We start from the raw sequence: 27,312 nt of genomic DNA on the forward strand, positions 1-27,312 counted from the left end.
GAAAAAGTTATGCAGTATTATCTGAATTATAATTAAATCACATTAGTCATGCTCCAGTAAACATTCAGTGTTACTGTTGAATTTGCATGATAGAACCATTAATTCTCCTTGGGTAAACAAGTTTTTACTGCTCGTCAGTGTTCTGGCCTCTCACCACCAGGCTGATTGGAAAAATGGGTACTTAATCACCTCATTGCTCTCTGCTGTGTTTTCTGATGGCTGAGTGGTTTTTGCTTTGAAAAGTGTTGCTGGTTTCCCAGAAGACCTTCAACAAATCCATCCCCCAAACACTCAGAAAAACCAATAGATGATTGTACAAGGGTCATTCTTCTAATCTTCCCTGGTCATCTTTGGCAGCAAATACATGACCTGCTCATGTATTTGCTGCCAAAACCCAACAAAGACCAGCCTTTGGTGCAGCACAAAGAGTCTGCATTTGTTGCTTATTGAAATTATTTTTTAAAAATACTCAGAGCTTCCTCTCCATCATATGTTTTCCTTTGACTACAACTCCCGTTCTGGAAGTGAAAATTGTTTCTATGTGTAAACTCTGCTTTTTAATCCGAAAAGGAAGTCCTTCAGGATAATTTCAAGCATAGCTCAAGTATTAAACATTAACTCTATGGTGTTATCTGCTACACTTGTACAGCAGGTGAACATTACTGCAGTCTCCTTGGCTTTATCCTGAGGATTTCAGAACAATTTTCCTAGTAAGACTTCATATCTCTGTGCTCTGAGAAATCACAGAATGCCCAAGGAACTTTGATAGGTCCAAACCCTCCTTGCTCATTGGTGTGGAACCAGTGATGGAAATGTGAGTGCTGGCTGCTCTTCCACTGGTTGGATGCTATACTAAGAGCCCTCATTTGTTCTTAGGGACACTACACTCACAACTCTTTAATTCTTGCTAATGTGGAGGATTTAAGATGCAACAGAGCATCATGACAGGTGGTAGTAAATAATCAAATAATCATCTATTTCAATAAAAAATAGAATTCTCACAGATTAGTTTAAGTAAGATATATAATTAAAATTATGTTAAACAGATATGGGTTTTTTCCCTAGTAAAGAAAATGCTCATCAAAAATATATTTTCAATCCTTTTTTTTCACTGATTGAAATTCTCTATTCTGAAAAATAAAAGAAAAAGGTCAAGCAAATTGTTGTGCATCAGTTTCTTTTTGATGAAGACTTGACTAGAGTTTTTATTTGAATGCTGTAAAACTTTTTTAATGCTTGCTTTAAATATCTTGCACAAGCATCTAATGGCAAAACTTTTCTTGGTTCATTCTGTACCAATGACAGCACAATGGCATATCCAATATAAATATAAGACATGGTAATGGATCATAGACAAATTAAAAGCTTTGACTCATACAAGCAATCTCTTATATGTCTTTACAGGAATCTTGAATTTATAATAGGCCTACTTACAACCATTTAGTTCATTAAATATAATCATTAAAAACTAACAGACGGCTATTAAGAAAATTAACTTGGTCATCAACAGTTGTAACTTGCATTTAGTGATGGGTGAAATTGCTGTAGATAGCTCTAGTGCAGAAGCATATGGGTTTACTCATACCTCTGTCAAACCTTTTCTGGTCTGACATTGTGGCACAAGCAGCTATTACACAACAGATTCAGCTGCAAGGAATTTGACATGACATTGGAAAGCTGCAATCAGACACTGGGGTAGTGTGTTAGGTCTCACAGGGAAATCTTTACTAGAAAGTAGTGTGCTTCACACCGGGGAAGTTTGCAAAGCCTCCCCAGGAAGAGGCAGGGAGTGACAGTGGATACAAGTGGGGGTGGGTAGGCAGGGGCTAAGCCAAATGTCTGGTCAGAAGTGTAAGATTTCCACTGACCTCCTCTGGCATCTGATCCTGAGGTGAAGAGCTACAGCTAAAAAGGGAGTAAGGCTGGAACTCCATTGCAGAAAAAGAAACATAAAGTGACACCACCACACAACAGGCTTCTGAAGGATGTTCTGCAGGTCTGGGGAATGGTAAACTTTTTTTAGCATCTATGACTACTTTTTTGTTTTTATGACCACAGTTGTCTTTACTTAAAAACTTTGGGACTTCTAGTGAAGAAAAGGCCTAGACGTGTATCCAATTTGCATTTAAATCAAGGGTTCTCCTAGTCAAATATGAACTGGGAAATATAATGTTCTAACAATAATGGCATCTTCAATTCATCATTGCTTTTTGACTTGTGGTATAAATAAAATTAATTAATGATGCCATACAGTCTTTCCTGACATAGAGAAAATCATAATTTTGTTCATACACAGTAGCTTCTGATCCTTCTGAAATGGTCTGTATTCTTTCTGCGCATCATCAACAGTGTCAAATACTGAACACACCAAACTACTCTCAGTGTTGAATCAGAGCAGGAGGAGCAGTCACCTAAGAAAATTCTCAGCTGGGAATGAACTAGCTTCTTTCAATTGCAATCCTGTTGCTGCAGTGATCCTGTAGTACAAGTACCAGGGATAAGCTGCTTACAAATTTTCCATGTCTCTCATAACAGATATTAAAGCATAACAAACAAAGATGATCAAAGAGCCTGAGCTGACACCAGAAAATTCCCGTTTTCAGCCTAAAACACAGATTTATCCTTACTTGTCTGCTCATTTGGAAGATGGTGATGCAGGAGATGAAAAAAGCAGTTCTCCACACAACACTGTAGGCAACTTTTTTTCAGGTGTGGTCTCACCAAACTACTGCTGAGAATGTGCTATCCCACATATGCATGCTTCTGGGGATTGACAGGGAAACTGTGGGAATCATGACTCTTTGTTTTGAAACCAGGTCAAAAGAGGTCAGCGACAATGAGTTGTCTGAGGCCAAAGAGTGGTGGGATTTTTGGTAGGAAATTCTTTACATGGCCTCAAGTGTGCTTAAAATACTCGGCCCCTCAGACAAACTGGATAAACTGCCAATTTGGTCTCCTCTCAGGCCATGGGACTAAGTGGTAAATGAACAGGAGCATCAGCTCGTGCCAGAGGGAGCTCAGCCTGCAGGGGTCACGCAGGGGGCTGCATGGAGCCCTTTAGGCCTGGCAAGGACAGCTCGAGGGGCAGTGATCTGTGGCTGTGATCTGAGCTGCACCACAGGCGAGCATGCAGACAGACACCGGCACCACACAAGTGGCCACTCGGTACGACTGCAAAGATGAGAACTTCCTTCTTAGCTGCCTGAGCCAATAGGTAGTTACAAATTTTGCTTTTTAATCCTGAACACACGACAGACTAGACCCATCAAAAACTCTTAAAGATCACAGGAAGTCAACAATGTTGCCCATTAGGGCTCAGATACGGCTGTACTGTGACCACGCAAAAGATGATCTCCATGTAAACCAGGTATTTCTGCAATCATAAATTCCATCACTAAAACTAAAAGAAGTCTGTAATAAAATTAAACACCCAGGTATCTAAATGCTCTGTAACACAGAGCTACCTATGCCCTTCAACAAAGATGTTTAACATATGGATCGACATGTTTTTCCAGACCAAAAGAACAGGAATTTAGGTTAATTTAATAGAAAAAATAAAATATGGAATAACATTGATTTTGGCCAATATCAATTACAACAGAACTACCCTGTTATTTTACAAATAACAACTGAACATTTTACACATGTACAGTATTTTTTTCAGTAAAAATGGATTTCGTTATAACAATGTCAGTTTTTTTAAAGAAAACAAAGTTATTAATTTCTTCTCTATAATAGTGTTAGAGACATTTGTAAGTATCCAAACAGATTCTTTACAATCCATTACATAATTAAATCTCAATAGTGAATATATATTTATATATAACATATATAATATTAACTTAAACTTTGAAAGCATTATGTTCTATTTAAACACGCTATACTGAGAAATGAGGCAGTAACTGACTAGTAGTTAAACTAGCACAAATTTGAATGTTTATCAAGAAATTTGTAATGGGCACCAAAGGAGCTTGACTGCACTCTTTTATACTGAATCTGGCTATAATAGTTTATCTGCTCTCTGCTAAAGAGGACATTACCTCTAAAGGTTTGAATTTCTTTCTTTGTAGAACATCCACAGTCATTTTTGATCCCCTTTATTTTCCAGGATTTACATGCTTAAACAGCTGAAATCCATTTCCTTTTTGTGTGTCCTGGAAAGCTAACTGAGAAAGACACTTTGCATGTTTTAAGTATTATCCCCAGTAAACAGTATCTTTGAAGTTCAATTTTCTGTTTTCTGTGAAATGACTGTCTTTTGAACAGTATGCTGGGTGAAGCTGAAGAAGACAAATTAAACAGAAATTCGTACTGGCAGCCATGTGCCTGGGTAGAAAAAGAGCGAGGCTGGGGGCCACCTCTCTTATCCCTCAGGACCATTTTACAGTGAGGTAACTCCATTGGCCTTAGCAGGACTATTCCTGCTGAAATTTCTATTGTGAGCAGTTAAAAGCAGATTCAGGCCCATCACGGCACCAAGAGAACCACCGATTTATTGCCCTATATGCTTTTTTTCCTGGAGGTGTATTTGGCACAATTATAAATCCAGTCCTGTAAACACATCCTGTCGTATATAGTCACACTGGCATTTACATATGGGCACTATGAAATAGTTCCACATATCTGTATGATAATATCCCCTTTTTAAATGAACATTACAAGACAACAATAATTTATGAATACTTCTTACATGTTAGCAATGTTTTCTGACTTCTGAGCATATACATTACTCTCACTTATGCAAATCAAGAGAAGTAGTATATTCTAAATTTGTCCACTACAGGAACAATGGGTTTCTTATGTTTATTTGAAATAGCTTTGACAATTTAAAAAAATAAAATAAAAATCCTAGCATATCTGTTAATAAGCCACCTGTCTAAAAATGAAATCTATATGACCAAAACCACATTTTGGGCAAACATATATACATATCGCATGTGATACAAAAAATAGCATACAGCAGAGGAAGTAAGAAAGAAATGTGTGCAGAAATGTTCACTTTCCATTTTTTAAAATAGTGTTACAAAAGGGGCAGAACTTAGTCCTGCACTAATGATGTTTCTGATCCCCTCAGGAACTCAAGTTCCCCCTGTCAATACATACAGCACAAAAAAAGACTAATGCAATCTTTTTTGTATTGTTTAGTTTTAATCCATGTAAACTTGTGTTGTACTCTTGAAACACTCTTTAAACATCTTGAAGTGGAAAGAAACAGGAAAGAAGGGAAGAAAAAGAACCTTCAAAAAACAGGAATAATCCTAAGGTTGACAGGAAATCAAATCAAGAGTTAAATGTTAATTTTGGCATCAAATGCTTTGGTCACACAATACTGACTCTGTGATCCTGGATGCTCAGCTCTAGACACCCAGTTATGAAAGGTAGGCGTGTTGTAGTTTTTCCATTTAAGTCCCAACAAACAGTTCACCATCTCCCCAGACAAAGAGAGGGGAGAGGGAGAAAGGTGGCTTGCTTTCTTTTTCTTTTTTTTTTTTTTTTTTTTTTTTTTTTTTCCTTTTTCAGTAATATGGATTAATCTGTAAGTCTACAGGAGGAGGAGGATGCTGGGAGGTGTCAGTTCACCCCTTTTGTTTACATGTTCTGCAACACAATTGCTGAAGCACTTTCCTCTGGCAGAGATTGTTCTTTTTCACCAGCATACAGAATCCTCCCTCGGCCCAGGACTCTTCCGTGGCTTCCAGAGGGTAGCAGCAAGAGAAGGAGGGGAGGTTGAAGGTTTGGAGAGCACGATGTGTACAATGGAGGAAGGTTTAATTGGTCAGACATTCAGATTTGGTTGAAGAGACCATTCAGGAGCAGGTAGCAAGTAGGAAATTTGGTCCATCAAAAGGTATTTCAGTCAACAGCATTTTTTTTTTATTTTTTTTTTTTCAGGAAGAGATATTGTGTGGTCCAACAGGGAATGATTGGTATCCATTTATGAAAAGGAAAAAAAGATTAGAAAGAGAATAATTAGAATACAGTGATATTTACAGCAAAGGAATTTGCTCTCAATTTTTATGAATTAAAAGAATAAAACAATCAAACCACAGAAAAAGAGTAAAACATTCTCAACAGAAATGCAAATCCTGTAGAATGAGTTGATTGTAAGGCATTGAAATGAGACCCTCTGTGCTTTTTTAAATTAACAGAAAAGAAGCCCCAAAACCCTCCAGAACTTTCCTTGTTATTTCAGACTTCTGAGAACACAGGCTATGTGGTGTGACCCAGCATGGTGCATTGCAACTGCCTGAAGACCTGCATATCCATGTGCTCCCTTTCCATGAGAGCTGCATTTGGAATAATGGTGGTGACAGTACTGAGATGGGGTGTCCTCACCCTCGGGAACTACAGCGTATGTGACTGAGGCTGCACAGGTACAAATGAAGATGGATTTATCCAGCCACATTAAAGACCAAACTGGCATCTCAAATGTTTGCATTGCAGAAATCAATTGCAATACCATATTAACATTACACTTCTCAATTTGTCTATTTATATATGTCTTCTTCTGGACTTTCTTTAGACAATAACTCTTCCAATGTCCAGACATGAAACTGGCTCGTGACCAGTTTACCAATATCTGCAATGTAACTTTACAATAAACAGGGTACTTTTCTAAGTTTGGAAGCCTGTATTCCAACAGGAAGTACAAAGGTCCACAGAAACAAGACTTGCACCTGTGCTCTTTCTTTTTGAAGTCTTATTTTACTCTTAGTAAATCCAGTGGAAATAAGCTAGACCCAGGATTCACTGTTAGCTTTTAGTATATCTGATGCCAGGTATCTTCCTAGATATGATCTTCCTGTTGGGTTGCACTTGTTGGGCTCTATTTACAAGTAATTAATGTGGTAACATTTTAGGGAAGCACAATGTTATCTAAGCCTCCCTTTAACTGTGACATTTAAAAAGGAATTAATATTAGTGCATAATTAAGCCAATCATATGCAATAAGGCAACTATCTTGGTTGCCACAGAGAATTTGGAGGAAGTTCAAATCTCCACCCTAAACTGCACATTCCCTGTTTCAGAATCCCTTTTTTCTCACTACCCTTTCACACAAGTCAAGCAATCCTGCAGGTGCTTTAAATTGTTTTTACTTACCAGCATTTTCACCATTTAAAGTGGTGAGATAGACAACTGTAATTCTATTAATAGTACTCTAAAGTCTTCATATAAAAATCTGTTGAAAGCAACGGCGTTTGAACAAATGCTAAGGAAGGAAAAGTAGGTTGTTGGCAAGGGGAAAGATTATTTTAGGAAAATTCAGGTAAAGTGGATGTGACTAATCTTGCTAACACATGCAAATGTAAATTTCTCCTTTTCATACACCTGAAAAAATTCTTACTTAAGAAGAAAAGCAGGTCAAACCAACCCAATACAAGTAAAAGAAGAAGGTGTCAGTGATAAAATGGATCTTTTCAGAGACTTGCACTCACCATCCTTGCATACTGTTCCAATGACACAGACACCAGTGTCTAGGTTATAGCCACTTGGACAGCTCGTACAGTTTCTGTCTCCTTGGCCACTGCAATCCAAACAGCTGGCATCACATCTGAAAAACAATGGCAGGAGTTGGTCTTCCAGTCTCACCAAATATAACTTCCTAGGAGATCTCTTTTGTATTGCAAAGGACTTGTTCTTTCTAGAGGTACAAGGTACTATAATATTAATAATTATGATAGTAAATAATTGACTACCCTTGTAACTTCTTTTCTATGGAGACCCAAAGTGACTAAGATCCTCATCCTTTGACCCTGGAAAGGAGATAGTAATACCTCTTGAGGCTGGGGTGAGAGAAGCTTTTCTCCCACAGGTCTTTGCTGTTGAATATTAATCCTTTTGGGTTCAGGTGTTCTATTTGTTTCCCAAGTTTATGTCACCCTGTTCAGCACCCATTTACCTTTTATGTATTCCTTCCAGAATGTCTTGGACCCTCATTGACCCCATTTTGGTGCATTGCTCTGCCCTGTAAATCCCCATTGGTTGTCCCTGTCCCTAACCCCTCCTATGCACCACTTTTACCTGTTCCCATTAGATCCTAGCCCTCTGAACTACCCCCTTTTATCTCACATATAATCCTGGACTCTCAGCCTATCCTTGTTCTTGTCCCTGGACCCCCTTCCAGGCAAGAAAACTTTTGGATACCCAAACAAGAACCCATGTCAATGACATCCTTCCTTGTTAGCTTTCTAGGGGCACCTTGCCCCAGACCCGAACGCGCAGGCAGCCTTAGGGACCTGGTCATAGTGTGGTGCTACACTTTCCATCAACAAATTTCTGTTCCAGAGTTTTTGCTACACAGCTGCCTTATTCTAGTGCATTGGAACTATGCATAAATAATCAGCAAAATATCAAGCTGATGCTGCATACATGTGCCAGGAAGGCATGAACTGAAGCTACAGCATAGAAATGACTGATGTGATGCCCAGTCCCTTCATCACCCATTTCGCTCCATTGTCTTTTCATTATGTATGGATTGTCTTTTAATGTGGAATATATTGAAACACATGGTGATTACCTTCCTGCCCTGAACTTAGATCTGAGTCAATAATAAATTATTCCAAAGAGCAAAAAAAGGTATTTAATGAAGTACGGAGTAGAAAAAATGTTCCTTCCTGCAAAGCACAACTTTGGCCAAGATTTATCCAGCCGTTTGTGCACTTGAGTCAGGTAAACTATTCTGGACAGTAGTTTAGAATATATCTGTGATATGTTTGTGAGTATGCAATGCAAGAACTGAAATGGTCTTTATAAATAATAATTAGCTTGAAATGAAAAAACCCACAGTTTGATTATTTTTGTTCGCTAGTAAGAAATGCAGATCCTCTGTCAGATTTGTAAATTTTATGCTTCTATGAAAATCTACTTACACCCTTACTACAGGCTGTTTTAAAGTGAAGGTCATACACATATACCAGAAAAAATACCTGTGTTAATATAAATATACTACTACTACTACTACTACTACTACTACTACTACTACTACTACTACTACTACTACTACTAATTTCCTTCATTTAGTTAGCATTAAGTCATTTTGGGATGTTTTGAAGTCAATAGCATTTTATCTTCTAATAAGTATGATCATTTCCAATACAGTAATAGCTAATACAGTGCCAGATATCAGATATATCATCTGCTGATCTTACCTTTTGCAGGTTTTGTATCCACTTTCAGTGGAGTGATCAAGGTAATAACCACTACTACAGGACTGCACGCATCTTCCATCTTCCATAAAGTAACCCTGTGTGCAGTTTATACAGGCATCTACTCCAGCACCTTAGTCCAAAGAGAAATTGTCAGAGATAGGTACATTGTTAAAATAAACAATTACATCATTTCAGTCTAACTTTTTCTGAAATAAATGACTGCAGTTCTATATCTCCCATGAAATCTACTAGTCATTATTCCATCCCTGGAAGAAAGTAGAAGGCATTACTGGAAATCATAATAAGTTCCACTAAAATTAAAATAGAAAAAAAAAAAAGGGAAGACTATATAAACTTGCAATTAAAAGCCTAGATTTCTACACTAGCTGAAAGTAGTTTTCCATATTTAAAATGTAATTAAAGACTACTAAGAGAATGAAAGATTCACATGTAAACAATCATGTTATACTGTTCCTGTGATATAGTGGAATAAAATCAGAGGTGAAATCATGCAGGAATTAAAATTATCCTGACGAATGTCAGTGTGGTACCTGCACACGTTGCACAGGAACGGTGGCAAGGTTCACACTCTCTGCCATTATGGTATTTTCCCTCTTCACAGCGGATAGCACATCTGGTGCCATGCAAACTGTGGTAAAAAGGAAAAAAAAGCACAGGGTAGATAATGGCAACAGAGGAGAACAAGATCATGCACAATCCAGTAATTCTCTTTCAATCAAAGTACAACCCATATATTACAATTCATCAGCTTCCTTCACTGGCCATGTTTCATAAATTTAGATACACCAATCACTTAAAGAGGGAATGCAAAACAGTTTTGCCTGTGGTGAAGTAAAGAAGCTGTTTACGAATTCTTTGTAAATACTACCAAGTAATAGGGGACAGACAAAAAATTAACAATGACAAGCAGCACTAGAAATTCAGGCATGTAAAATGCAATTATCCACGAGGAATTTGGCACAGGGTCAGCATTAAAAAAAATACTAAGGGACTTGTTAACTGAATGTCAGTTCTGTGTGGCTTGTGAGATTTGTTGAGATTACAGATGGAGGTATTCTGCCTGCAGGCACTTTCGTGAGAGTAGAAAAATGTGAGTAACCATGGAAAATAAATAGCATAAAGAGTCACATTTTCATATATTCCTTGAAGTGGCTGTTTATTGCTTTCATGTTTTATGGTGCCTATAGCAGTTTGTTGTGGTTTGGGTTTGGTTTGCTTGCTTGAAATTAATTTTTTTACCCTAGGACTTCTCTGCTATGTTTACCATCTTCTGCAGAACCTCAGGATTCATCCAATTTAACACTTTCTCTAAAAATGCTCATCAGCTCTGGGGTTTCCCACTCTGAGTGCTAACCATGTTTTTACAGATTGGATAAGCAACAGCCAGCTAAGTTCAGCACCATGGAAAATTTTCAAGAGTGTATTCAGTCCCAGTTTAGAAAATAAACTAGCAGTTCAACAAAACTTTACAATCCCTGCTTTTTCTCCTGCTTTTTGTCAGTGACACACTTCAAAGAGCTTTACAATAGCATTATCATGTTTTTAAAGATGGGAAGATAATTTGCCCAAGTTTATTTAATGGGCCAATAATGGAGCAGATCTGGAATCCAGGTCTCTCAAGACCCACTCAAGGAATGTCCTGCTCATTGATACCTCTTCCAAGAAAATCCAGAAAGTATGGAACAACTATGGAATATGAAATTCATGTCCCATCCCAAAAGGCTCCATTTATCTGATATACACACACATATTTTTAAAAATGCTACCAAAAATGATTCTCCATTTTATAGAACTGCCCAAGAAAACATGATGGTTAGGTTTTTTTTAAAAAAAATTAATATTTCAATTTCAATAGGGGAATCCAGCTGTTGATGTTCTAGAAGCAAACATTCAGCTTTTACTAATTAATTAATTAATTAATTTTAAGGAGATTAAAATCCACTTTAATGGAACCTCACGAACCACACGAAACCTCAGTGTTAAAACATTTACACAATACTTGTATTCAAAAGAATACCTACAGATACTGAATACTGACTTCATACTTTTGTGTGGCACTAAGCCAGCATACAGTCTGTCATGAATATTGTAAGATTTTTTACCTTTGCTATTTTAGTATCAAAAGGAGCTTGAAATATGTACTGCTGCTTTTTATCTTTTACCTATCATTTTCAAGAATAATTAAGTTCCCCACTGAAGGAAAAAATATCCCCTGCTGTTTAAAATATATGATCACTATGCTGTTATAGAATTGAGCCTCATGTACTTGAGGTAACTGAATGACTGGATACCTGAAGAAATATAATAAAGATAAGAAAACAATTTCTTACTATGAAATGGATGAATCAGAAAGATTAATACCATTCATTAGCTCTACTTCTTAAACAATCCTTGACTGACATACTGTAGGTCAAAAATTGATGAAGCCAGCTTTCCACATGACTTTTTCGTTACCAGAAATAAAAGGCCTTCTAAAAATCTGTTGTCAGCCAAATTGGCACATGGGATCAATATGACAGACTAAACAGAATTGGAACATATGAAATGAGGGCCAGGCAAGGTTAAATAGATATCTGATGTTCTTCATTGTGTATCTACAGCCCTATCTTCAGATACTATGTTTAGAGATATACATAATTTCCTTACCTTAGGCCATGTCTGCATTCTGTGCAGATTTGGAATTCAACACAGGTCTTGCAGTTTTCACTACATTTTCGACAAACAATCTTATCTACAAGAGAAAAAAATAAATCAGCCCAGAAAACCTTCTTCAGTTTTGTTTGATAAAATTGTATGAATATATTATTGCATGACTTACTGCCTTCTAGTTTGACATCAACATCAACATCAAGCTAGACTACAGCAGCACAATTCTGCCTATCATTAGCTTTTTCCATCAAATATAAAATGGTTTACAATATTTTCATTTGAAGTTGTAGTTGCACCCTGAGAAAAATATGTTTTGAGGCCATTAAAAAATTTTCATAAACACTTAAAATTTACATTCATTATTTATAACATGGACTTAAGTCACCTTCTCATATAGCAGTGACATGCACTAATGATTGCCATGTGTTCTGGAGACTGTCCTGCAGTCTTACCCTTTCCATGCAAGCAGGCTGTCCTGTCTTCCTGATTGGGTGCTAAAAGACACACCTGCATGAACAGATCTGATCTTGACAAAGTAAATACATAAATTACTTAACAATTATCTTTTTGTCTCTAGAGATCCCTTCTTTAAGAAATGTCTCTCTCTCTCTTCAGACCTACTGTCCTTTGACATGCAGTGACACATACCCTTCCGAGAAGAAAAACTTAATTTCCCTATTTAATCCTAAATTTTCATCTATCCATCTTAATTTGAATGGAAAAAAAAGTTCTCTTTACTGTAGTTCTCACACAGTGAAAATGGAAGAATTAAGGTAGGACCTGTTTTTACTGCTTCTCAAAATCAAACACACAGCTTCATGCTGGAGAAAGCAGATCAGGTACCTAGATGAACAATGCTCCTGAGAACATATTTATCTTCTACAGTGCCTAAAGATAACAAAAGTCACTGGAGTTTTCAGCACATTTGTATATATGTCAAAGTATTTTTGTTAGCCAAAGCTGGAAATTAAACACGGACAGTCTACTTGGCAATCACAGGAGGAAGCTGAAGGCAGGTACCTATCACGGCTGAGGATTAATGCTCTTGGGCAGTCACATCACTCTGGAGGTGCATAGGTCTTCCAGAAACATTATTTGCAACCATGTTACATCTGAAGAGCCTGTTTTCCCTAAAGCTCTGGTTCACTGCCCACCGCCAGTGTCTCAGCTTTCACTTCTGGTGTCATATAATCTGGCTGGATAGGGAATCACGGTCACAAGGGGTGCTGTCTGTCCTTTTCCCAAATAGTGATAACCTTTTCTGTCCTTCAGCTGACTTGCTCTTGAACTGCCCTGCTACTGTTACTCCCAGGTACTCCCAGCTGAAAAGACATCCTGCAGTAAGTATGGTTTTTAAAATAAAGGAAGATTATTCAGGACACTCTTGATCACACTCGGCAACAATTTAATAAAAAGAATAGGATAAGAGATCAACATACACTTTTCCTGCTCATAGGCATTCCAGCAACCTCCCCAGATCAAATTCTGTAGCCCGCAATACAAAACCAACAAGAAATACTAACTCTTATCCAGGTAAAACCCATCAGGGCAGTTGGTAATACAGCTATTGGTTACTTCATTCAGGTAGTAGCCAGATTTACAGGTCATGCACTGGTCATTATGGCCTCCAACACAGGTTTCACAATTGGGTGAGCATTTTTTACATCGTTTCTTGTCTGCATTGTAGTGACCAGGTGGGCAGGTCGAAACACAGATCCTGCAGACAGCAGGGAAGAGAAGGCAGAATTGTTAATGAAATCACCTGCCACCACACTCCTGGACCATGACTGCAAAGCAGAAGTATTTCTCAGCATCGTTGCTTTTCTGATGATCATGTGTTTACTAACATAACCCTTCAAAGCACTGCATCAAGCTCTCTTGCAATTATGTCCCTATACATGCTATCTCACTAGCAAATGTGTTGTCAGACAGTCCACAGTATAATTTTTGACCATCTACATTTCTTCCTGTCTTGTTCATTAAATCATATCAGCTGTAGTAACTATGGGAATCTATAAATACGCATATATATAGACAGAGAGAGAAAGCTTCTTATGGAAAAAAATAAACAGTGGGGATATAATCAGAGAAGGGTTTTTTTTAAGCTGTATTTTAAATTCTGATTAGGTAGGGTTTAGGGTTTTTTTAACGCCAAAGAAAATTTTTCAAAATCAGGGGAAAATGAATTATCCATGACTGCATTGAAGAGAAGAGGAAAGAAACTTAAGATATATACTAAGACATCAATGAAGTTAAGTTTTTATCTCTTTCTCTTACCTTGTGTTGTTTTTAGATTTGTAGTAATAGTGCAGACAGTCAGTACAATGATCTGGTCCTGGCCCATCACACCCTACTTTACTGCATTCTGCATTGCAGGGACCTGTAATATTAAAAAAGTACAGAGGGACAAAGGGATTAAAACTTCTCATTTAAGGGACACCGTAAAACACAGTATTATTTTATTGCAGAATGCAATTACTCTGTTTCCCTGTGTCGAGGACTACACCTAGCACAGGTAGCTCGGTTTGCTACCTGCACTGTGAGCTCAAAATTGAGCTCTGGGTGGAAGAAGCTCCAAGAAAGAGGCTGTGCAGACCCTTTGGAAAGGACATGGGGACCCATGTCACCAGCCAGGTGACCGGACACCTAGAGACACAGCAAGAGCCAAAGACCCTGACACTTTCATGCACTTAAACTCTGAGGGTCTAAAAGCCCAAGGTTTCCCTTGTTCAGGGTCCCTCCTCAGAGGCACTCAGCTCAAGCTGTTATTTCTTTTGTGTAGTTATTGCACCAAGATCAAATTATTCTAAGGGTTTGGAAGTCTGAGACTCTGCTATGGGAAAACTGGGGTTGAGCTAGTGAGGAAATCTGGTCTGATTATGTGAGTGTGCGGTGTGTAGCTGTGAAGGGCCTAGCTCATGTGTTGAGAGTATGACTGCCAGAGAGGCTCCTGGATGGTTGGACAGGTTTCCTGAATACCTGCTTGACTTGAATTAAAAATTCAGGCAAAAAAGGCAGGCTTTTTTAGTAAGTATGGCATCCTTATTTTATTTGGAAATGTGCAAAGATTTCTGTAATTCATAATTAGGAATGATTAGTAAAATAACTTATAAAAAGAAGGACAACATAAATGACGAGTATCATGATCAGTGGCTGCTCTGGTTCTCGAATGGGTATCAAGTGGTCCAAGTGGCTACCATGACCCAGTGAACCACACACCAGGGTCCTGATACCCTCTGCTGCTACATGCTACAAAAGCCTTAGCTAGTACTTGCTGATTCCAAATCTTCCATCTCACCTGCACTCATATTAGGCTTAATAATGCTTGTGGATCTGTTCCAACTTAGGATAGTCTATGATTTTGTTCTTACAGTTTTCAAATAGATCTTCCTGCTGTGGGAGGAGAGAACCATCAAGTCTTGCCTTTATGCAGGTGAACAATGACTGTGGGTGAAATTACAACTTTCAGGATCACCTCTCTCTCCTGAATGAATGTGTTGAGTTTGTTTCACATAAAATCTTAAGAAGTTTGTAACCTTTACAGTAGAGATAGTAGTGTTTCATTACCTACCAAAACAAGGAGTTCCACAGCTGTCCATCTAAAATAGAGACTGTGCGACTGACATGCTATGAAAGGAGAATGGAATAACAGAAAATACTAAATTGAGCTTTGTCCTCCTTTTCACTGGCCAGAGATAAACTTCAGATTCATCACATGGTACTGGTAATGATGGGTTACATGTAAGAAAGTGCCAACTTGACTTCTATTGCAGTACTAAAAGTCTAATAAAGTCTAATGACAAAGTTTAAAAACATCTACAGGGATCAGTGAGAAACAACACAGATATAGAAGATAATGTGCTTCTCATATATATGCATAAGTATATGTAGCTTTATATACTTACATGCAAAACAGTGCATTTCTTCATTGCATGTTAAGTGTAGCTTAAAAATATATAACTCTGTGCATGCAAACTCAAAAACCTAACTTCCAACTATGAAACAAAAGCTTTCTCATCTTTGGTGAAGAATCCAACTCAATGAACATTTTACATATGTAAGTATGTAAGGATTCTCAGGTAATCCTTAAAGCCGTTAGGGGGTTAGTAGATGCACAAACAGAGTAAATGAATGTACACACCTGAATAGTCATCTGTTGTATAATCTTCTGTAGGGTCTTCAGCTGTACTAGAGCGCACTCTTTCCACTTTGGAAAAATCATTTCTTGGTGAGTAAGGCTGGATGGATGTTCCATACAGTACTAAGGACCACTCTTTCAACTTGCCTGGAAGTTAAGTATTATAAAACTGTTTTCAGTATTGCTTCTCTGTGTCTTACAAAAGCATGCCACTTTTAAGTTATGTTCTTATGAGCAGGTATGGAAGACACTGCTTTTCAAGTAAGTGCAATAGTTGTTTTACTATAAGCTGAGAAAGCATATTTTCTTCAATCAGATCTTTACACTGTATTTTTATTGCACTCCAGTCTCTTGTAGGTCTAGCAAAGGTTTGCACGATGAGGGCTGAACTCAATATAAATAATAAACAAAACATCTGGGCATACAGTTATTTGGAATATGTATATGGTGCTGCATAAGGTGGCTTTGCTTTCCCCTCAGAACACTATTAATTGTCCAGTAATTATTATTTGAGATCTTTCAGCTAAGTAACAGTATAGAATTCTGCCTTAAGAAAGGGATGACATTAGAGTACTCTCCATTGACTTTTAGGACACAACTTGATGAACAAGAAACACCTTCTCTTAAAATCTCCATGAAAGAACATCAGTGCCCCCTCAAACCAGCATAATTTCTAGTTTATTTCTGTCAGTTATTTGGCAGATATATCGCTGTACTGTCTGCAATCATCACTGGTATTTTATCCTCTTAATATTTAAGTGAAGACAGAAAAAATTGTCTGGTGACCTGATGCATTATCTGACTTTCTGCTACGTTTTTTGGGGGGAAGAATAAAGAGATTAAGGTGTATCAAGTCATCAGTTCATGATGTCAGAACATAAAGGGTGAACTTTCAGTCCCCACCTTCCTCTCTATAGTACCAGGTGAACAAATCTGGAGAAAGAGCAAAAGCACTCAGGCCTGAAATAGTGCCTAAAGTAAAGACACATAAAAACCACATCACTGCTTGAAAAGGTGCAACCTAAGTTTGGTATCAGCCCATCGTCTTGGTTATGTTAACCTGTGCTGGAATAGTTGGATGTAAATGTCAAATTTTCATTAGAACAAAGAGAAATCAGAGAAGCAGGGAAAATTTGAATGATCATGTTTTGGAGGCTGTTCAGTGGTTAAAACTCTTCGCAAGGGGTACTATTATTTAACAAGAAATGTAATCCAGGTATGACGCTTTTAAGAAAATAATGTAGTATACTTCATGTAAAATTAAATTCAAGCCATCTTCCTCTTCTCTCATTTTAATGATACTCAATAGCTTGAAACATTTTTTACTTGGATATCTTCAATCTGCAGAGTCAAATTAATTTGACCTTTACAAGTGATTCTCTGTATTTTCCCCCAATGTCAGCTGGTAGCCTCCACTGACGTAACAAAGACAAGCATCTCTCTGTTTCTACATGTATACTTCTAGCAGTATACATGTGTAACAGTATTCAGCAACAATAAGCAAAAACACTACCTGACAGATCATAACCAAATTCTTTTAAATAGTTTATACTAGAGCTGAATATGGGAATCTCTGTTATCTCTATGTCTTTTGTCAATACAATTAATCTTTCTGAGACAAAAATTTCTACATTTCATAAGAAAGCTTCTCCTTCTCTGTAATCAGTTTTTGAGTAGAAACTACAAACCAGAGACTGTATCATGGCAGTTGTGTCACACAATAGCTTTCAACTTTTCACATATGAATTATTACTTTCTTTGAAGAGACATTTGGTCTTGATTTAAAAAATTAACTGCTGATGAATCTACCACACCTGCTGCCAAAGTATCGGCTAATTACCTTAACAGAAAAACTGGATACTCTTTGTTTTCAATTTGTCTTTTCCTACCCATAGACATGTAACTCCCAAAGACCCATTGGATTAAAAAGACCCAAATAATGTATTTGCTTCCTCTAAAGACATGTGGGAATCACATTACATCTTGATGTTCCTTAGACTGATCAAACTGTATCCTTAATGGCACTTTTCATTTTAAAAAAGAAGTCACACAGGGAGATAATTTTTAACTAGATATGCAGGCATCTCTATAGCCCTATAAAAGATACAGCTTCTTCATGTCCAGTCCGTGCCTTTTTGTGTGTTTTAAACCACTTCTACAGCATAGAAACCATAATACATTGGGTGCAATTTTAAAAAATTGTGTTTTGCTAAGTTATTCAGATCTCTTTATTCTCTATGAGCCAAAATTCATTTAACTTCCTAAATTCTTCTATTTCTCCCAGAACACTGGTAAAAGTATTTGCAAGAACCTACTACAACAGGTAGAGATGCTCTTAAGGCATAGCATATTGTGTTTGCATTTTACAGATACAGAAGATCTTGTACTAACAGTGCAGGAAGGATTGTTACTCTGAATGCATATATAATGCAAAAGGGCAGCAAGGGGAATAATGTAGGGTCTCTCAAGAGATTAACTGCCTTTTAAGAATGGTTCAGTAAATAAGGAGGAGAAAAATTCATGTAACTTTCCAGCAAATAAACGAAGACTGCCTCAAGGCAGGTTTAATTTGCACAATGAAAATATTTCAATAGCTAAGTATATATACATACACGCACACTTTTATAATGAATAAACAAAGTATGCACATTTAAGCCAAAATCTTTCTTCCCCATTTTTGGTTGATTCCATCATTTAGTCTGGCTAGAATAATCCTTTCCCTGCTTGTATTTTGGATGTGTAACAAAGGTCTCATGTTGTATCTATAGAAGAAAGGGTATATCACAATGTTTCAGAGGAAACATATATCCACCCCCATAAACTCTACAGAATTAAATCTAGAAATCACATGCACCACTTTTATGAACTTGACTCTCCATTTGTTTTCAGGTAACAGATGTGGCATTACCTTGCCAGTGCAGGGATATGATGACACATTGGGTCTTTCTTTTAAATTTGATTACAGAAAAATGACAACTCTTAATTAAAAGACCTTTCAAGAGCTGAGCAAACACATGCACAGAACACAAACAAGAAACAGGCATGATGATGATATCAGTGTGATAAACTGCAAGCTATGGTGATAAACTGGAGGGGCACCATGAACTGGAGAGGCACCAGGCATAAATTATGTTTAAGCACCTTTTGTTTACTTCATGTTCTCTTCAGTGCAGAGACTAATCCCGATATGCCCAAACAGCTGAATTTATCCACCACTAATATAAGGCAGGCACTTCCAAATCTTTTTGAACAGAAGAGTTACTGGACAGCTTTCATCAGAGGGCAACCACTGCTCTAGAAAGATGGGGGATACATTACTAGACAGTATACAATGAACCAGGATCCAAATTCACAACCACACTGCATCTTGTGAAAACCAAATGCACATAAAAACCAAACTAGTCTCAAGCAGTGTTTCACATTGTGGTTAAAACAAAGTAGAGGATAAGCTCTCCAGCAGGATTCTTTCAGTAGATCAGCTTCCTCCACACCCCTTATTTTTGCAGACCTACTTTCTCTCAATCTCCTAGCCTTACTGTGCCTTTTCTTCCAGAGCTGCATCTTTAGGCCTTTAGTTCTGATGGAGGAAAGGAAATCAGTTCCATTAGATTAGCTACTGTAGTGTTGAGAGAGTATAAATTATGTACTGAAATCAATAAACCTATACAACTATATGTGTAGTTGTAGTGTGCAGGAGTGTGCAGGAACAGGCCTTGAAGCGTAAAGCTGGAAATGTAGCATGCCAGTCTGAGACTGTCCTGAAGATGTAAAAGGCTTGTACAATATAGCTGCAGAATTGCCCAGATCAAAAGTTTGCAAAATGGCTCCATGCTACCTCTTTTTTAGTGCAAGATGTGTGTCAGGGAAGAGGGAAATCTGTTGCTCTGTGCTTGTCCTTCATGCCTGTTGGATGAACCAATGGGTTCCACTACACACAAAGGTGAAGAGCTACCCTAAGCTATCCTTCGCACCAGAGATGTTCCTGGATGTGTCAGGAATAACTAGTGTAAAATGGAGTTGAAAATACTTGATTTTTGTCTCTTTTCAGTAATCTGAATTACTTACTTGCTGCTTAATACCTCCTGTCTATCAAATTCTGAAGCACTGAAAATTAAAAAAAACCCCAAACACAAAACCTCCTCTTGAATCCCTGACCAATTTTATTTATACTCAATGGCTGCTTTTCCAAACACATTTAGTGAGTACCCCTTTTTAGTGTACTGGAAATTTTGCTTTTCATTTAGTGGTGCATTTAACACTGGGTAAGAACCTTTAATGCCTGGAAAACTATGGTGAGAAGTGATCAGCAGTGATAAAGTGAAATTTAAAACTCTGGCAATGTTGGTATTTCCTTTCAGAGCTCTCGGGGAAGATAATCAAAATTTTCAAAATGCTGTGCTTAAAGTTAACCACATGACTATACAGTTAACATTTAAATAACAGTGTAAAAGGTTACCAGAGTCTAGCAGATGCTTTCTGCTCAGAAATTTTGAAAATCATACTTTATCTTAGTCTTCATTAAGGACTTACCAACCACATATTGTGTAAAAGCTTTTCAAATTTTGGCTTATGATTGCTGGTTTACTATCCTAAAAAACTACTATGAGGTGGACAAATCATGTCAACTAGTGAGTCAGGCAACAAGACAGTAGATTTGATGGCTAGAAAAAGAACATTTTTTTTAAAAGTTGAGACTGGCTATCAGAACACAGCTAAAGTAGAGCAGAAATAAAGAACTAAAATTCTCATTCAATTCTATCAACAGTGATGGAGGCTGATCTGTATGTTACATTTTTTTGAGAGAGAATCATCTAAAAAACCCACAGAAAAAAGTTCCAAATAAAAGTGAAACATGAATCTTAAAAGATAAATAACAGTAGCATAAAAATGAAGGGTGCATTGAAAACTTAAATTTAGAATAATGATCTTTCCAGCTATGGCTTCACACTAAAACCAGAAAGATGTTCCAGCTGTAACTAAAAGGTGGAAAACAGCAAGCACTTTTCACACATAAAGAATTCACACAGCCCAAACAAATGTTAGAGTCCTACCTGGAGTCTTGAAATTTCTCAGCTGAGATGGAGTGTCACAGATTTCCAAGATCCAATCCCCTGCTGCTTTTTCACTCCAGCAATGAGTAGTCATAAACTCCCAGTTTTTGAATCCTTCCATGGAATGATCAAATAGCCTAAAACAAATGATGACATTATTTCAAGGCAAACTTTTTTTCCCCTGGGGAGCTATGCCTCCAAGAGTGCAAAATCTTGAATAATATACTAATCAGCTAGTTTGTTCTTCTGTTCCTTCATATAACATTATTCACTATGGTTTTCTCACATGTATTTCAAGCAAATTCAACAGTTATTTGTAGTTTGATGGAAGAGAGTCTTTACATGCCACCATGTTTTTATAATGAAAAAGAGAATGGTAAGCAAATTCATTGCAAAAATACCATAATTGCTTATACTATTTAATAGGATTTGTGGGTCTTGGAAAATCTTTGTATAATACAGAATTCCATTGCTTTAACAGCATGACATCAATATAAGTAACTTGTAAATTGGAAAATTTCAGTAACATTCGTTTTTTGCTTTGGATTAGAATAGTTAAAAGGGGTTTAAACCCAATAGAAAAAAGTTTAAGACAATAGCGATTCAATACATCACTTCTTGTAGGAAGTAGTATGTAACTGAGACATTGGCCTCAATCCTTGAACAACCAAGGTATCACCCCTTCAAACACATCACAGAATTCAGCTGGGGTAAAACTGAGAAACTAATGGCATCTGATGGTTTCACCTAACCAATACTGTTACCATAATTTAATTACTTAGGTAGTGGGTGAAGACATTAGAACTTAGGCCTGGATTATGATAATTTCTTATTATTATATTTATATTTATATTTTATTTATTATATTTATTATATTTTCTATATAGTAATTTCTATTTCAGATACAGCAATGTGATTGTGATCCCCTGTGAGAAAGGGAAGGGGGATCCTTCCTGTCAGAAGATTAGGAGATTAGATGCAAGAGAATATGCACTTTTATTTAGTTTTCATAGTGTTTGCTTGGTACCCCAAAATTATTGATGAGAATAGCACTCTAAGTAGGATTATTGCCTCCAATAACTTGAAAAAATACATATATAACTATATATTCACATGTATGTATTTTTATATATTTATGTATATATACACACAGAGATAAGTATGCATGTCAATTTATACATGCATTAAATTTGATCTTGGAGTGAAAACTCTACTAATAATAGCTTTGACTAAAAATTTTGAAAATACAAGAATCTCTACAGAATAAAACCCAATACATTGAAAATGCTTTTCCATAAAACAGAGAAAAACCTAGCATTAGATGACATAAACATTATATTTGAATTCCTGTGAATCTATTCTTTTCTAAGCTAATTTCAAGTTACACTCTCAAAAGGTTGTGAAGTTCAGTAAACAGAAAACAGGATACTTGTGTAGGTACATTCTGGATGAAAACTGCCACACTGGAAAGGAACAAAATGCCATAGTTCTTGCCGGAAGCTTTGGTCAGTCAGAGGCATGGGGTCATGTACTGCGTGTCCTAGATTTCTTAGAAAATGTATGGGCCTACATGATTGATGCACTTCATAGAGCTCGGCCAAAACTTGATTTTCAAGCTCTCTCTACGAACATAAAATCACAGGATTACAGAATAGCCTGAGTTGTGAAGGATCGTCAAAATTCAACTCCTGGCACTACTAGCTACTGAAAAGCCTAAGGCCTAGTTTAAAATTGATATGACACCCTTCACAGATTCAACTTAGCCCTAGACACAATGAAAACATAGCTTGCATTCTTAGATAGAACAGATGGGATTATTCAGGTAAACAGAAAATGCTCTATACATAGGATTTAGGTAAAACTGACACTGCTTTTGTGAATTAAGAATTAAGCTTAGATTGGTGTAGAAAAAATGTTTTAGAATCATGTTTTTAACTGATTGGATGATTTCCGGATTTAATGACCTGCACTGGGGATCACACACATGCAAACACACACACACACCACCCAAAGAAGAACAGCAGCACCATCATCACCACCATCTGCTTCTGTGGCCAGGGACAACAGAACTCCACGCTGAGAAGCTGCTGCCCAGAACATCGGGACTTTATACCAGAGAGCTGCTGCTCAGAATTCATGACTTTATACCAAAAGCTTTTAGCAAGGACTGTAACTTTCCGAACTCTCTGCTTTTGAGACTGATGCTTTTATACAATAAATATCTTTCTAGCAACCAACAACTGCTCATGTCTCCTTGAGACCTGAAAAACCCCTTGGATCCCCACTGAAGAGTTGGCAAATAGTCAAGTCAAATTAGACAGAAAGAAATCTTAGACCAAATTAGTCAGACCTAAACATAGTAAAACTTAACTATACTTAATTCTATTAAGATACACTTATTATTAAGACACACTTATTTCTATTAATTGCACATTTGTTGAGGGTTAGGTGTCCTTTTTTTTTTGTTTTGTCCTTCTGGCCTGCCCGGGGAATTTTTACCCATTATGTGCTGGGACAACCTAACTACCGGTACATAGGGGTGCTCGACAAAGGACAATGAGTGGCCGGGCCCAGGGCGGGGAAGGGGGCAGAAAAGGAGGGTGGGGACAGTTTTTGGGCTGGTTCTTCTTCGGTTTTCGGGGAAGGACGTTCGTGTGCTGGGTCACGGAGCTGCTGCGGTGGAGAGAAGGGAATTTCACCATCACCCAGACGGAGCTGCTGCTGCTTCTCCTTCTCCCCTCTTTGTTGGCGGCCTCGCACCCCCTGCCCTGCCGGGACGTGTGGCAGCCACCGCTGTGGAGCTGCTGATCCACCTCAGCCACTGGCTCAGGATCTCAGCTCATCCCTGCTGCTCCACCTCAGCCACCGGCTCAGGATCTCAGCTCATCCCTGCTGTTCCACCTCAGCCACCAGCCCAGGATCTCAGCTCATCCCTGCTGATACACCTCAGCCACCAGCCCAGGATCTCAGCTCATCCCTGCTGATCCACCTCATCCACCGGCCCAGGATCTCAGCTCATCCCTGCTGATCCACCTCATCCACCGGCCCAGGATCTCAGCTCATCCCTGCTGATCCACCTCAGCCACCGGCCCAGGATCTCAGCTCATCCCTGCTGCTCCACCTCAGCCACCAGCCCAGGATCTCAGCTCATCCCTGCTGATCCACCTCAGCCACCAGCCCAGGATCTCAGCTCATCCCTGCTGATCCACCTCAGCCACCGGCTCAGGATCTCAGCTCATCCCTGCTGTTCCAGCCGACTGTTCCTCAGAGCCCTGCAGGAGCACCGGGACTGACTGCCCGAGGGGGTTTGTGAAACAAAGCCTCTCCTCCCATCCCTTCCTGTCTCAGTCGAGAAAAGCTGTCCCGGGGCCCCTGGTTCTGTGTTCTTGTTATTGCTGTAGTTATTGTTTGTTTGCTTGCCTGGTTGTACTAGTAAAGAACTGTTATTCCTATCCCCAGATCTCTGCCTGAAAGCCCCTTGATTTCAAATTTATAATAATTCGGAGGGAGGGGGTCTACATTCTTTCATCCCAAGGGAGGCTCCTGCTCTCCCCAGCAGACACCTGTCTTCTAGAACCAAGACAACATTACAGCCCCAAGAATTACACCATGTCTCTGAGAGCGCTGTCCATACAACTCTTGGCTCTGTCAGGCTTGGTACTGTGACCACTTCACTGTTCCAGTGCCCAGCCATACCAGGAGAGGAACCTTTTCCTAATATACAGCCTAACTCCCCTGACACAACTTCAGACCATTCCCTCAGATCCTGTCACTGGTCACCAGGGAGGAGATTGGTGCCTGCTCTTTGGCTTCCCCTCATAAGGAAGACATAGATTGTGATGAGGTCTCCCCTTAGCATCCTCCAGGCTGAGTATGACAAGTGACCTCAGCCACTCCATGTATGGCTTTCCATTCAGACCATTCACCATCTTTGCAGCCTCCTCTGGACACTCCCTAATAGCTTCTTGCATTGTGGCACCCAAAACTTCCCAGCACTCGAGCTGAGGCTGTCCCAGAGCAGAGCAGAGCAGAGCAGAGCAGAGCAGAGCAGAGCAGAGCAGGACAATCCCCTCCCTTGCCTGGCTGGAGATGCTGGCCCTGATGCCCCCCAGGACACGCTTGGCCCTCCTGGCTGCCAGGGCACTGCTGGCTCCTGTTCAACTTGTCATTCATTTTGGTCTACATTTTCCCATTTTAAATGAATACCTATAATAGTAGTCTACTTTACTAGCACTTATAAAATTAAATTAAAATATACATTTGGATTAATTTTCACTGATAATTGTGTGAGACTTTCTTCTGATACAGTTCTGTGCTTCTGTGTGTGTGCCTGTAAATATATATGTAGATATATTTTGGCAGCAGAATGGGCCTGCTCCATGTCATTGTTACATCAGTTGTATGAATACAGGAAATCTCACAAAGGCATGGCACTTTTATATTTACTGAGACAGTAGAAATTATTACACAGTCATTACCCAGAATTTGCATGCAAGTATGTTCAATTTAAGTCATGTAGGTTATTTACAACAGTTTTCAAATTGCCATGCAGTTGTTTTCTGATAGCTAATGTATTACTTTCTAAACATGCTGTCAATGCAACAAGGCACCAGTATTAACGTTTGCCACTGTAGCAACTAAATTATATAGTATTATACAAGTTCTGTGCAATTAGGAATTTTGTATTCACTGAGCTCCTATTCATATACATTCGAAACATGAGTTTCTTTTAATTTTAGACTATATTGTCTATATATATGTCTGTATATTTTAGACTATATTTAGACTGTAATTAGTCTGATATTTCCCATAGGACTTTTTGTATAACTAGGTATTTCCTGTTTTGAAATTTTAAATTGCTGTCAGGTTTCCATTTTAATAATTCTTTTAAGTAATTTTGGGTGGAAGACACAAAAATCCCACATATCATGTTTTTAAAAGCACTCTTACCCAATATATGCTGTGACTGAAACTGTAAGCTTCCACCCATGGAAATGGGGAAAATCTGGTAATATTATTTTTGAGAAAATGGACCATTTTTTAAGAGAATACTTCCTTGGGAAAGATTTGAATTTCATAAAACAAGTTCTAAATTGGAATCTTGGAATGTAGGAACTGTGTTTCCACAAAAGATTCCACAAACAAGACAAAAAGCTACAGACAGGTCAAAAGGATAGTGAAAAACAAAGTAGAAACATACTGACTCTGAGTCTGTGTAGGTATTTTGGACATACAAAATGGTCCAAGTACTTTTGCTTTGCTTTGTTTATAAACTAAACTCTCAAATTGAAGAATCCATGAGGCAATAGAGGGATTTCACTTCAAGTGGTGTTAAATAAATGAATGAAATTATCTAATGTTCAGCCGTGCATTCCTTATTCAGAAACAAACACATAGGATCTTTCTTTTAAGGAGTATGCACAGTCCAGATTTTAATTTTGTTATTTGTCAAAATTCCTATCAAAGACACGCTTATGGCACAGATTATCATGGATTAACAAAATTTAGTACATGGTCTGATGAATTGGCTATTAGAGATTATTATAGACTAAAATACTTAAACAAGATTACTAGAATAATCTGATAGTTTTTTAGGACCATTATCATATACCTATACTCATGAATGTAAGATGCTTTTAAAGACCAAAGTGATTAACAACATTTGAATTTTCAAAACTTATTTGCTAACATAACCACAACAGAATGCCAGTTCTGTTACACAATCACTCAGGGGACCTTTCTTAGAAACACAACACTCAACATGGAGTAGATGTGACTGCATGATTGACTGTATAATTATAAGCGTCTGCTTACAATGAATAGCATTACATTAAAAAAAAATTGCTCTTGTCTGTCTGAGCAGTTTTATGCCATACTCATCACATACCATATGTATGTCTAGGTAAGAATATATGTTACACAGTGTAGAATAAACCGCTTATTTTTCTTAAAACGAACTTTTGGTCTCTTTAACTGCTGCCACTTCAGCCTAAAAATTGCATAACCTTACTCTTCAAGAACATAATTTAGAGCAGAAATATTAATCTGTAATCAAACTTTAGACCCAGAGGAAGGCAATTAGCCACTTTCTAATAGCATAAAAATACCCAACAAAAAAGTGTGTCAGCTTTCCATCAAAGAATCTTTAAATTCCTAAATGCTTGGAAGAATTTGTTTCAATTTTTAATTTAATGTGAGAAAAGGCAGTGAAGGTAGTGAAGGTAGTTGTTCAGCAACACCAACATCACACATCATGAACAATAAGAAGTAAAGACATAAAAAGGAACTTTTTTTCAGTTATCAG

At 37.9% G+C, this 27,312-nt stretch overlaps 1 protein-coding gene across 3 annotated transcripts in view; it reads right to left on the minus strand.

Annotated features, from left to right (window-relative positions):
- The window catches only part of PCSK5 (proprotein convertase subtilisin/kexin type 5), a 230,250-nt gene that overhangs the window by 52,544 nt on the left and 150,394 nt on the right, over positions 1–27,312 (minus strand). For 2 of the 3 annotated variants that reach the window (XM_086868934.1, XM_086868935.1), the window contains exons 13-20: positions 21,009–21,145; positions 15,961–16,104; positions 14,097–14,199; positions 13,343–13,536; positions 11,817–11,901; positions 9,701–9,798; positions 9,150–9,279; positions 7,437–7,552 (exon numbers count right to left, since the gene is read on the minus strand). In XM_086868934.1, the coding sequence (XP_086725060.1) occupies positions 7,437–7,552; positions 9,150–9,279; positions 9,701–9,798; positions 11,817–11,901; positions 13,343–13,536; positions 14,097–14,199; positions 15,961–16,104; positions 21,009–21,145 (1,007 nt within the window). Of the gene's footprint in view, positions 1–3,506; positions 5,693–7,436; positions 7,553–9,149; positions 9,280–9,700; positions 9,799–11,816; positions 11,902–13,342; positions 13,537–14,096; positions 14,200–15,960; positions 16,105–21,008; positions 21,146–27,312 lie in introns of those variants that run through there. The other variant, XM_086868936.1, reaches the window with a different exon arrangement.

The sequence above is a fragment of the Cyanistes caeruleus genome, chromosome Z (genome assembly GCF_971803275.1).
Source record: "Cyanistes caeruleus chromosome Z, bCyaCae1.hap1.1, whole genome shotgun sequence".
Classification (NCBI taxonomy): domain Eukaryota; kingdom Metazoa; phylum Chordata; class Aves; order Passeriformes; family Paridae; genus Cyanistes; species Cyanistes caeruleus.